Here is a 13,375-nt window from a genome sequence, read left to right as displayed (position 1 = left end):
GTGCTACAGCACTACTTCCCTCTTTTGTGACGGAAGAGCTAATTATACTTTCCAATACTCTTACAACCTCTTGAAAAATCTCAGGAGAGAAGCACTGTGCAAGAGCAGTGTTTTTACTTACATGAATCTGCTGGCTGTACATGGCAAGAGGAAGCAAAAGAGCTCAGAGGTGGACTTACTGAGAGAAGAGCTAAAGCAAGCTAAGGACTGGGATAAATAGGGCACTCCCTGAATTTTTTAACCAGCAACAATCAGGTGACTCTGATCCCAATTAATTTGGGGCTGCATCAACACCTGCTTAGCTCTGAAGTACAAACTACTCCATCAAGCAGAGATTAGGTCGCCTATTCCCATGTCTTTGACAGTATGATAGCAATAGCCTCCTTTTCATTCTGTGTAGAAAATGGGGAAAATAACCATTTATCTCAAAGAAGGTAGTGTAGGGGATGGAAGGAAACCAGTGTTCTATGTCAGTAAATAAGCCATTGCACAGAAAGGAAACTGATGATCTGACACTTGACCTAGCACCAGCAGGTAGCTTTACTGGCCACTGGAACCTGTGGCTAATTTGGGCTGAGTTTGTGTAGGAAAACAGGGGGAGGGCATTCACCACACCTGTTACACTTTGCAAGACTGAGTGAAGAGCTGCGTGTGGGGTCGTGCTGAACCATGGGTGAGAAATATAGTGTCTCATGACCCCACTAAAAGCAGCTGAATGAAGTGCAAGAAATATGATAACCATGGGAGGGAGCTCTTAATTTATTGCTGTCTTAGACATGATGGGGGTTTCTGCAGCCCTTAGTGAGAGATAAAAGTAGTTTGCAAAGGAAAAGTGAAAGAGCATTTAACAGTTGCAGTCAGATCTCTGAAACTGCAAAGAAAAAAATCAATGCTGACTTGAGGGAGGAGGGTGCAAATTTTCCCATCCCCTCTTCCCTCCCACATTGCATCACTCACTGCAGTGAACTCAGGTGAATAATACAGAGGGATGCATTTGTCTAACACATGGTTTCATACTCGTTGTCATTATAAGGGGAAAAAAACCCACAGAACAAATAAACCCCAAGGACTCTCTTTTATCAAGTTCAGAGCAGAACATTTTCAAGAGTGGGTATTTACTGCAATACCCTGTAAGCTTTTTTCCCCTCGCCCCTCTCATTTAAGCCTTCATTTGAACAGTGACTCTACTGCTGTTATGGCCTGACTGAGGGAATGGCTAAAGAAATACAGAAACCAACTCAAGAAAAAAACTTCTTCTCACTCTGTCTCTATTTAAAGGTAGGGCTGCATGAACACCAAGTTCCATTTCACTGAACAGGTGAGGATCAAATGCTGTGATCAGTTTTAAGAAGTTCTAAAACACTTTGTGGAACAGGATGTGGCCCAAGATTGTCAGATTATAGTAACCAGTGTGAAGCAAGATAATATATCTCACCAGTGGCATGGTTAGAAAGTGTGACAGTTCTTCATTTGAGAGCTGAAGTAGAAAATTACGTATTCCAGAGGCTATTGTAACTCTCTTTGAATGAAGGAAAAAGATATACTCATAAAAAAAAAAAATTCCATGGGTTTCTCTTGCAAAGATTCTGGAATAACCTCTTCCTATCTTCTTCTCTGTTTTTTGGGGGTTTGGTTTTGTTTTGTTTTCCTGGAAGCCATAGGGGTTAACATTATAACTGCAAATTAAAATTTGTCTTATCTGTTAAACTCATGAGGTAGGACCTTATGAAGGTTTGGTTATTAAAAATGCTTACAAGGATAATTTTTGTTTTAAACAAATGTATTTATTAGAAATCAGCTATTAAAACAAACAAACAAACAAACCAACAAAAAAACCAAAAACACACAACCAAACAAAAAAACCAGAACAATAAATCCCAAAATTCCCTTTCAGAAAGTTCAAGGAGATATTTTTTAAAAAGGAATTTTGCATTATTTGTCTGTCCCTTGGTTTTGTTTTGTTTGTTTGTTTTTGTTTTGTTTTATCACTGGTCAATTTCAACAGATGCTAAAAAAGAAGGCAAAAATCCCTGCGAATTTTCCAAAACCTAGTGTCTCAACAGGGGAAAGAGTCAAGATGGTGTCTCCACTGTGGGGAAAATCCATCAGAATAGGGATATTCGATGCAGCACATCTGTTAGCATGCGTGAACTCAACAGCCACAAGTACGTGAGAGGCATGCACGCTTTTCTTTGGCATATGAAAACACATGCTGAAGGGTTAGAACAATTTCTGGGTGGAGGAGGGAGAAAACAGCAGATAAAGGCCTGAAAGTTGAATCTATGCTTACTGGTTTTGCCTGTTGCTCTGCTCTCTGGAAACTGGTGCTTTATTTGTGAGTCTCTTTTACACAGCCTGCCCTTCAAACATTTCATTAAAACGGATATGACTGCAGAAGTGTTCAATGGCAGTGATACGAAAAAGTCTGTATTCTTGTAAATAATAGCACATGCTATCACGTATGAGGCATACAGATATCACTGATGTGTGTTTCTTACATCTCTAACTCCCCCTTTCCCCTAACAATCTTAGCTCTTCAACATATTCCCTGCAATGACCATCATGGAGCAAAGGAATCTAAACACATACAGATTGGCCAAGGGGAGCTCACCAAAGCATGAGGTACTATTGAGAAAACTGTTACCCACTGAGAGAATATAAGCATCTGAGCTTCTTCAGTTTTCTGAGGCCAGCTCAGGTTTACCCAGAAGTGGTATACTAATTCTGATCCAGCTCCAGTGCTACAGCCACTGACTATCATGGTTAAGCAAGAAGTACAAAATAGGCTTTATTCTTCTCCTGAAAACTAACAGAATAAGACTTGGTTCCCATATCCTTGATCCTGCACACACCAAAAGAAATGCTAAACAAAATCTGCATTCTCTGTTTTATGACAGCCGAGAAAAAGAAATAAGAAAAACCCCAAGTAAATAAGGGGAAAAAAAACATATCATAGAATCATAGAATTATTTCAGTTACAAGGAACCTTCAAGACTAACTAGTTCTAACCCCCTGCCATGGGCAAGAACATCTTCCACTAGACCAGGTTGCTCAGAGCCCCATCCTACCTGGCCTTGAATGCTACCAGGGATGGAACATCCACAGCTCATCTGGACAATATGCTGCAGTGTCTCACCATCCTCACAGTAAAGAATTTCTTCCTAATATTTAATTTAAACCTACCCTCTTTCAATTCAAAGTCATTCCTCCACATCCCATCACGTTGTACCCTTGTAAAAAGTCCCTGACTGTCTTTCTTGTAGGCTCTCTTCAGGTACTGGAAGGCTTCTAGAAGGTATTCCACAAATTCCCAAAGGTATTTCGGCTCATTTCAATATGTGCAAAATTTAGGTACTTTCACAGAATTGAGCTGTAGTCCTCTGCAGCAATAGCATTGCTCGATGTTTAGTTAACTTCCCAGTATGCATCTCTCAAAGAACCAAAACTCACAAGACCAAGATTATAAAGATGAGGATCAGAGTATTTCTCTTGTAAATCCTGGGTGAATGTGTAATTCACCGAAATAAACCAAAACAGGACAACACTGAATGAAAGAAAGAGCAAAGACCTCTGCTATAAAGAAAATGCCACATCTGTGTTGAGTCAGCTTAAAACATCAGCAAAACAGGTGCATGTCTGCATGCAGCTAACTGTAGAGTTGTCTATACTGTGTAAAGGGACCTTTTTATGTTTGTTTCAAGCTCCCAAATCATTCTCAGTCTAATTTTAGTTCAAGCTGGATGACTGAACAAAGATTTTGATACAACTAACTTAAATAAGAGCACATAATACATCAAGGGAAGATGGCAGGAGCAGGGAAAAGCTGGCAGGAAAAAGCTGGCAGTGAAGTAGTGGAAACAGATGGTCTACAAGTAAAAATTCTATTATGATTAAGAGAAAGTATTATTAATAGGGTTACATTTCTAAAGGAGAAGTTCTCCCAAACCAAGAAAAACAGTAGATATTAAAAATGTGATTTAAGCCATCAATTTGGATTAAAAGTCATTGGCTCTCAGCTAACGTGTGAGCACTATGCATGTGTTTGTTTCTACTCCATTACAACATAAATTAAAATAGTGGACATAAACTGCTATTTTAGGTACCTATGAAATCAGCATGAAATCTACAGAGCAAAAGTATTGAAAAGCAAAGGAAGAAGAGGAGGGAGGAAGGTCATGGAAATATCACAGCTGGATGTCACGAGCTGGTAATTCTTAAACCAGTACTCGAACTCTTAAGAAACAATGCAAAACCAAAATATATTGGGGTCACATAGATCCCACATAACTTCACTTACTTTCTGGGTCCAGCATAAGACACGTGCACAGATTGCTTCTATAGATAACAGAGACAGATATTTACCTCCTTGGGAGGGAAGGGGGATGGGGACAATTTCCACCCTAAAACCAGTTATCTGTGATACAGATGTGTGTAAGCTGAGGCTCTTAAATCCCCTCCTAAAGGGGGATTTAATGAATGCCCTGATTTAGTCTTCAAAAATTATTAAGTGAACTGCTGGCACATCTTCAAGTTCAAGGAGCTGAAGACACTCATTTCTAGGAGTACATAAGAACTGAGTTATTTGTGGAGATATTTGCCTCTCTTTTTTTGAAAGCTGCCTACAGTATGAGAAAATCCAGTACTTCAAACTCTTTACCCAGAGAAGTAAATGCTTGATACTAGGCCCAACACCCTGCTCACTGAACATTTCTGTTCCTTCAGCAGGGTTGCTGTCCTGAAACAGGGTATATGCAACAATTATTTTGGTAAAAATTTCTTGACACTGTTAAAAATTAAGAAAGCTACTGCAATCAGCAGTTGGAGCTGTCTAGAGCAGGCCATGGCTTTGCCTCCTGCCATGCATGAGCAGTCTCGTGTGTCCCTTCAGCTCTCTGTGACCCAGCTGCTGTGTTGGTAAAATGGAGTTAGGCTGCCCTACGTGAACAGGGGCTGAAGAACACCTCTAGCAGGAGCTTGATCTTCCTATCCTCTCCCAAGGCTGTAAAGTCAGTCATCTTTATCCACAGCTCAGAATTTGCAAACTACTAGAGAGCTCCATAATCATACCCTCCGCTTTGCATGTGGATGTATCAAAGGCTGCAAATGATCCAGAATCATTTGATTCCCTCCAGATTGCTTTGAGTGCAGCCCGTGATGACTGAGCCATACAGGAGGCAGTCAAGGCCCAGGATAAGGATCACTAGCATTCAACTTATCCAGAGTTGAGCAGCAATCATGGGAAAAAACACTTTGGCACTTATTAGCTGGTTTTTTTATATGACTTTAAACAAGAAAAGCTTGCTTAAAGCAAGCTAAAGCAAGAAAACACAAAGACAATACATCTTATTATCTTGTGTTAAGCTTTTGCCCTGACACACTGGCAGCCCGCTGGTGTTAGAGCACATGCAAAATGAGCCTAATACAACATTAGAACAGCAGAGATCAACAGAAATCCACAGACAGGGCTGTGGAACTCACCACAAAACCCTTTTCTGAAACGAAACTTTTACTGGGCATAAGCCAACTACACAGAACCACAGGACTGAGTAGTAGAAAGAGGGGGAAAAACTTGCCACAGGGCAGTTTTTTCAATCCCACCTGAAGGATTCTGGAAAACTGAAGAAGCAACAGACTTTCTAGCAACATCTCAGAAGAATCTACAACCTGGAAGGGCTGAGTTTTTCTGATCTAGCTCATCCTCAATTCAGCTGGTAGACAGCATATACATACATGTACATACCACATCAATGACCCGAAGTGGGGGAGCATCTTGTCTCTCAATGGGTAGAAAACCTCTCTTCACCATCAGTGGCAAGGTTGCTATCTGGCATCTCATAGCTGACAAGTACCAAACAGTTAGAATAACTCATCCAAGGACTGATTTCAGTCCATATGTAGCACAACACCAGGCTGCTTGTACACAAACTTAACACAGAGTTCCCAGTAGTGTAGCTGAGGTCAGTATGGTTACTTCCCTGTGTAGCATCAGGCATGTCCTTTTGGGGCTTTGGTTGAAGCTTTGGCTTCCATTTCATTGCAACTTCCTTAGTGCTGCAAGTGGGTTTAGCAGGCATTCAATTAAAGCAATTCTGCCTGCCATTGCTTTTCCCTGGCTTTCCCTGGTTTCCACAGGATATGTAATGAAAGAATGAAACCAATAGGAACAAAGGATATGAGTGTATATACAAATAAACCACACAACATGTGCTCTACCTGCAAGAATTACAGACTATTCCTAAGGCTGCAGACCAACCATTACAGCCTGAGGGTCATGTATTTGAGCGCAGTTCTTAGCTCAATCCTAATTTGCCTGAGGAATCTTTGGGAACTGACTTCCACATGCTGCCGTTTCCCTATGGAAAGAAATTTACAGAGTTTGGAAAACTGGAAGTAACCAGCTGAAGCAAGACCTGGAGATAAGAACAAGGGAAATATCATACTTGCTGTTGTGGTTTATCCCCAGCCACAAACTCAATACCACACAGCCACTCACACATCAATCCCCTGCCCCACCCCCAGGAGAGAGAAGAAGTGGAAAAAGTAAACCTCATGTGTTCAGATAAGAACAGTTTAATGATTGAAACAAAATAGATACAACACTACCAATAAGAATAACAACAATAATTGTAATGAAAGGGAGAGATGAAGAGGAATAAAATCTAAGAGAAACAGCTGATCCACAGTACAACTGCTCACCATCCTCTGACTGATACCAGCCCATCTCCAACCAGCCATCAGTGGCTCTTGGACAGTTTATGTACTGAGCATGACAATTTATGGTATGGAATGTCCCTTTGGTCAGTTGGGGTCAGTTGTCCTGGTCATGCTCCCCCCCAGTTTCCTGTGGACCTGCTCACTGAAAAGCAACAACTGAAACATCCACATGCTGTCAGTATTATTCTCCTGCTGAATCCAAAACACAGCACTGTTGCACTTATCAGGAAGAAAATTATCTCTATCCCATCCAAAACCAGGACACTCACATGATTGCTCCTGGTCATGCCTTGAGAGCTGTTCCAGACCACTGCCTCACAACCTCAGGCATCAGGCAGCCTGGTGCTCACCTATTCCTACCAAGACCAGCTGCATCTCCGCAAGCCTAGCAAAACCTGGCTTTTTCTACCAGGCTGCAGACAGGGGCATGAAAGGGGATTACTGCTCAGAGGCTCTGGATCATGATGCCAGCTCAGGTGCTGCTTCCTGTGTGGCCTGGACGTCCACAACTGGTCTGAAGAATATTTGCAGGTGCAAAATAATTGGCATGAAGAAATGCTGCCCATTCAAACTACCGTGCCACAACATAGAAAGGACACCTAAACCTGGGTGACAGCACTGGCACAGACTGCAAAAATGGGCACTTTTGATAGAGGTACAATTGTAACAAGCTGACAGACCTGCTATCAAAAGCATGTTTACAAGAAAACACAACTCAAATTTTTCTTCTTTGCTATAAATTCTGCCTCTCTGATTGCCTGGTTGCTTTCTAGGACTCCATTCTTTCTATTAAAAAGTCCACATCAGAAAAACAAAGGAAACAAACAAAAACATCACCCAAAACAAACAAACAATCTCCTAAAAAATAAAACAGAAAAAACAACAACAAAAAGCCCCCAACCACCAGCTCTAACATGACCCTTTATAAAATCTTATTCCTCTTTGAAACCACTGCACTAATGCCTCATTGGCAGGAGACCTAGTGGATCTGGAGCTGTAGGCAAAAGTGTGTTCACTCTTGCTCCTCTCAGCACGTGGTGATATCAGCTTGGGCCATATCAAATCACAGAGCAAACACAAGAGTTCTGACAACCTTCACCACTCACAGGAAATAGCAGTGATACCCCTCCAAAGCTCCACGTTAACGTGACCAACTATCCTCAGCCACTCTGGAAAGAGCCAAGACGTTCCTCTTTCCATCCTCCTTTAGCTCACAGTTCTCCCTTACTGTGGTCCATTGGTCAAAGAAGTAACTCTGAGTGTTACTCTGTGCCTCTGCAGTGTGGCTCAGCTAAAGGTCTCAAAATCGAGGTGTGAAAGGACAGGAAATTTTCTGAAAGGTTTCCACTACAGAACAAGAGCTCTCACTTTTTGCAGCTTGAAATAAACCCTACTCACAACACAGAAGCAAGTACAACCACAGTGGGTTTGAGCAGGAAAAGCCTTCACAGGGGGGCTAGTGAAGGATGGTGGGGGAAAGGAGGTGGTTCTCTGTCACCAGAAAAAGTACTGACACTCAGTGTTTCCACTCCCAGTCAGGCCCTCCATGACACCCACAAAAGTGAACCCAAGAACTGACCACTGAATGACAATATATAAACTCTGTGAAAGAGGGCAGACAACAGCCACTTTCTCCTCCACCTTGACACAGAAGGCACCAGCAATGAAGCTCCACACTGCAGCTATCCTTGTCTTCCTCTGCCTTGGCATCTTCACTGTGCACACAGCGAAAGGTAAGTTTGCAGACAATTAGTGGTGGGCTTCTGCTTTAAGGCAAGGAGACTTTCAGTGCCTTAGAGCACTTAAAGGCTTTTTGTGCATTATTTTCTCTCTTAAAATCATGAAATCCTGAAGACACAATGTCTTTTAATCTCACTGATGCCATATAACAATGAGTACTGGAGATTAACAACATTTTATGAAAAATGATTCCTGAATTAGATGTACATTTTTCTTCTTTTTCCAGATACACTACTTTTATATGAATGTTATTTTATTATTTGTTATTTATGTTTCTTTAACTGTATAGCTTGAATCCTTCTAATGTCCCTATTTAAAAAAGTTCTTCCAGTCCTGGATCACATGTTGCCTATTTGCTTGTGTCTAGACAAATCTTTTGGTACAGACAGGTAAACCAGGAACAAAAACTAAAAAGGGCAGTAATGGATTTAGACAATAGCTTCTCTCTCTTCATAGAACCATACAACTTAACATCTTAATTGAGACCATTTATGAGCACTGAGATGAGCCATGTTTATTAGCCATGCTTTAAATAAGTCTCTCTACAGTGGTGTTTACGTCAGTGACTTTTGGATTAGGCTATGAGATCATGGAAAACGTGGAGATACATCCTTTAGATAACACATCATATCATAATCAGATTCACACAAACGAGCACATTAAATAAAAAAAAAAAAAAAGGAAACACTCATGCAAGCCATATGCAAACCCACAAACATGCAGAGAGAAACACAAAGATATGGTATCTTCACAAAACCACACTAAAACTAAACTGACACCTGCTAAGCATTCACAACATTAGGAAGCTACACAGTGAGTATGCTGACCCAGCGTGCTATAGCTGGATCGTTCACCTTCTCATATAGTTGATCAATGACACTGTTCTTCATCTTGGCAACACCTGGGTTTGCCTCACAGACTGACAGTTCCCAGTGTCATTCTCCAGGTTGTAGAATTTGCCATAAACATCACCAAGGCTGAAAAAGCTCACTGAGCTGGTCTATGAGCAGTAGAAAAAGTACTAGAAAGAATAATAAAGAAAACAAATACATCTGAAAAAGCGTAACTTTTCAGGTGTATTTGTTTTCTTGATCATTCTTTTTGGTAGCTTTTCAGGTGCAGAGCAGTTGGGGTTTTATTCCCAGGCTTAGAGAAGCTCTGCTGGTATTCCCTGCATCCATTCCCTGAAAAGAGCGAACTAGCAGAGAAAATATTTCCAGGATGAGTAAGAATGGCTAGAATATCTCTGACCTCTCTTGATGCCACATTTTGAAAACCAGAAAGGGACAGTAAGGTATTGGTAATGAAGCATAAAAAAAAATACATTGTGTTACTCGTGATTAAAGCATGATCAGAAGAGCCATCAAAACCTTCAGGCAAACAAAACCTCAAGAATTAGCAATTCTGCCAGTACCTGTGCACTGTCTATGCTACTGCTTCTCCAAAGGCTGATGTGTGTTTGTCTCAGCTGTTCCAACAATTTCAAACAAAGAAAAACTCACAGAAAATGAGATTATGTGAAGCAGGTTTTATATTTAGCAAGGTGCACCTGAAGAGCTCTTGGACTTTATTCAAACCGGTTTGTCAATAAATTCTTTAAAAAGAAACCTCAGAGTGCAGCAGTGTTCTGCTTGTACCCCTCATGCCTTCCCAAACTGTTTTTCATGAGTGGGAGAAAACCAGAAACTAGTAAGTGGAGACTTACACACATATGTATCCATATACTCCATCTCATTTAAATGAGCTTTCGTTTTGAGTTACCATCCTTTAAGATCACAACTACTCAGAAAATTTTACATTGATATCATGATTCCCTTTATTAATCACCAGTCCATTTCCCTCAATTCTATGAAAATTTTGGAGGAAAGCAAGGATTATGTAGCACTCCATTCCCTGTGAAACCAGAATTATAGCAAGGTATATAGGTACTTAGTTCTTCTGGCAGATAAACCTCCCTTTCTTTAAACAATATTTTTCAATGCTGCTTTCACATGTCAACTATGAGACAAGTAGCCTTGAATTCCTCTTTCTTTATTCACTTGGAAAGTAGGGGGAGTTACTGATCCCCATTTGGATGGCATATGGAAATCCACCAAGAAAATGTGCCGGTTCTAAGTGCTACTCCATATGGACACTTACTTGCAGATGAAACAGACTCAAACATGAATGACACCAAATACCTTTTCTGCTACAGAAGCAGTGACTCCCTAGGGGCAGAATTGTTTTACAATTGTTCAGGTGAACAGGGGAAGGTCAGTATCTTGACTGAAAGAGCAATAACACTTTACAGATGGTAGGATGCATCACAAAAAATAGCTTAAGCTCTCTTGTAGAAGAGATATAGTGACTGCAAATCATGAGACTCTCATGTTCTAACTACAACTGGACACCTTCTTGAATTCATAATTTATTAAGTAATTATGGCTAAATATAAACATGGCATTTATTCCCCTTTCCATCTATCTACTCTTCCCCTTTCAGGGAGTGCTGGAAGTCAGTCCATGCGCAAAGCCCGTTGTGTAAATCTGCGTACAAGAAAACTGAACATCCAAAATCTTGTAGGCTATGAAAAGCACCATATACCAATAAGTGCCATCGTGTAAGTACCTCATGCACTGTTCACCTTCAGACTTGCCTGTGCAAATACTTTACCAATGAAAAGGGAAGGGACATCACAAGACACTTCATGGCCCAACTCACCAAATCTGTTGAGTTCAGGTCACCCTTCCAGTCCTGCCATGAGGGACTCACCCAACAGCTGAGGGAGTGAGGGGACATGAGTGGACCTCAGAGAGCTGGGAGATGTCTGCTGTTCATGAATATTGGCAGAAAGCTCATTGAACACTCAGATCTTTGGTGGCCAGCAAGTCTCAGCAAGGGTGGAGCAGTCAGAAACCCAGAGCACTGAATTGAGCCATGGGGAAAGATCATGTGAAAGAATATAGGCTAACTCTGACTCCTGCTAGGAACTGTGTTTGATCTTTTGAGCTCACTAGCATACATTTTCATCAAATCTGGGATCTACTCCTAGGAGGTAAATGTTCATCATGATTTCATCTAAAATCTCAGAACAGTTGATATGCTCCTTTTTTAATATTAGTATACATGCACATGACATGTATGTTACACATATAGCTATGCCATGAATAGGAACTAACATCTCTTGCTCCAGCCAGCATCTACAAACTCCAGAATTTGATATGGTATAACCACATTTTTCCCCACGTTTTGCATGAAAACCAAGAACAGCAAATCTGGGTTTAGAAAGTGGGATGTAATGGCTGCTTGGTTTGCTTTCTTTCTTCCCATAGGTTTATCACTAGAAATGGTATCAGTATCTGCGTAAGCCCAGATCAGAAATGGGTGCAGGCTGCTATGAAGAAAATAGACCAAAGGTCAGCATCGTCTAGGAATGGTATTTCCCAATTTAGTCTTACCAGTGAAACACCCAAGACCAGGCACCACTCACCTACTCCACTTCCCACTACTCCTTTGGCAGGATGGGGAAGAGAATTGGAGACACAAAAGGTAAGGATCACAGGTTGAAATAAGAATGGTTTACTAGAAAGAGCAATGAAATCAGAAAATAACCAGTTACAACAATTATGTTAATAATAGAGTGTACAAGACAGGCGAGCACTTCAAGCACAGTCACTCATCACAGAGAAACCAGCACCACACACCCACAGACCCTGTGCACCAGCCAAAACAGAAGGGTACCCATAATAATATTGAGTTTTCACTGCCTCTAGCTGCAAAACTTCGTATTTTGATAGCTTTTCCTACCTGAGAGTATCTGGTTGTATCATGAACATCTGTTAATACTTTATGTTAACTCCGGCAATTAGGTATTGATAAATCTTACCTATCATCATGTCATAAGTAAAATGGCACAGAAGCTGAGTGACACTTTGGTTGTTGAACTACTAGTAAGTGTTAGGCCTAAGAACAGAGCAAAAGTCTTCATTCCAAGTCATTCCTGAGTCTTGGAAAAGGCTCCAATCTGCCACGCTCTGGTCTTTATTATTGCTTTATATAACAAGACATCTAATTAAAAATATCCTAAGTACTACACAAGTAGTTCAAGCAGTATAAAACAACATTTCCTTTCCTTCTATTTAGTGGATTCTCTAAACATACATCAAGTCTCAGGTATCTCCAGAAAAGAGCTGCTGACAGACCTCTAATCTGTAATGCAAGAAACTACTGCAGTCCATTCATATACCAATTTTATGTATTTTTTCACATAATTTTGTATCTATATCTATGTGAGAGAACAGAATGATTTCCTAAAATGAAAAAGAAAGTATGTTGACCAAACACATGTATAACAATAGGAAGAAAGCTAAAAGTTAGTTTGACTGCATGAGACTGAAAATGGAGCTGCTTCTCTATTTTTCCATGTTTTGGTTCATTTCTTTCATTTTTGATCCTCAGGTGACAAGCCAAAAGGAAATCCATGACTTAAAAGAAGCTTCCAGTGTTAAGGAAACTTCCCAGGCTGACAATTCACAAGACTCTCAGGCATATGCACTCCCAGCACTGAAGACTTTAACTAATGGGACTGAAGCCCCTTCACAGCAGCTCCAGTGAGCCAACTGGTGCCCCTTTTGAACTCTGCACACCCCAGCCACACTCATTCAGATCAGGTGTTTCCTTAACATTTCAATCCCAAATTTCCCATAGCACAGTGTCAGATGTCTTATTCCATAAAGTAGTTTATTCACAGCACAGGAACACAGCAGCAGCCTGAGCTGGTGCCTCTGAGGAGGACCCCCACCAAAGGAACCCCTGGGCTTTTATACCCTCAGAGTCTGCCCGTGTGCAAGTCTCACTCTTCCTCCTGAGTCCTCTGCCCCTGCTGTGTCTCCCAGCATCTTTCCACCTTGCTGGTCACCCTGTCTGTTTGCTAACAGAAAGG

General features: G+C 41.0%; 1 protein-coding gene and 1 long non-coding RNA gene across 2 annotated transcripts in view; one reads left to right on the top strand and one right to left on the bottom strand.

Annotated features, from left to right (window-relative positions):
- The window catches only part of LOC126648926 (uncharacterized), a 281,474-nt gene that overhangs the window by 194,422 nt on the left and 73,677 nt on the right, over positions 1–13,375 (bottom strand). The gene's annotated exons all lie outside the window — the stretch shown is intronic.
- Positions 8,303–13,135, top strand: LOC126648924 (lymphotactin-like). The gene is made up of 4 exons (XM_050332639.1): positions 8,303–8,447; positions 10,936–11,053; positions 11,766–11,982; positions 12,892–13,135. The coding sequence occupies exons 1-4, from the start codon at positions 8,378–8,380 to the stop codon at positions 13,045–13,047; spliced, it is 561 nt and encodes a 186-aa protein (XP_050188596.1). The 5' UTR covers positions 8,303–8,377; the 3' UTR covers positions 13,048–13,135.

Source organism: Myiozetetes cayanensis, unplaced genomic scaffold (genome assembly GCF_022539395.1).
Source record: "Myiozetetes cayanensis isolate MyiCay16 unplaced genomic scaffold, myiCay2020 scf5-8, whole genome shotgun sequence".
In the NCBI taxonomy this organism is placed as follows: Eukaryota; Metazoa; Chordata; class Aves; order Passeriformes; family Tyrannidae; genus Myiozetetes; species Myiozetetes cayanensis.
Note: the sequence above shows the minus strand (reverse complement) of the source record. Positions and strands in the feature narration are given on the sequence as shown.

What these genes read in the sequence shown, in the direction of transcription:
- LOC126648924 (XM_050332639.1), top strand. Translation starts at nt 8,378, where the DNA reads ATGAAGCTCCACACTGCAGCTATCCTTGTCTTCCTCTGCCTTGGCATC. An exon ending in CACTGTGCACACAGCGAAAG is followed by an intron (nt 8,448 to 10,935) that starts GTAAGTTTGCAG and finishes TTCCCCTTTCAG; the next exon opens with GGAGTGCTGGAAGTCAGTCC. An exon ending in ATACCAATAAGTGCCATCGT is followed by an intron (nt 11,054 to 11,765) that starts GTAAGTACCTCA and finishes TTCTTCCCATAG; the next exon opens with GTTTATCACTAGAAATGGTA.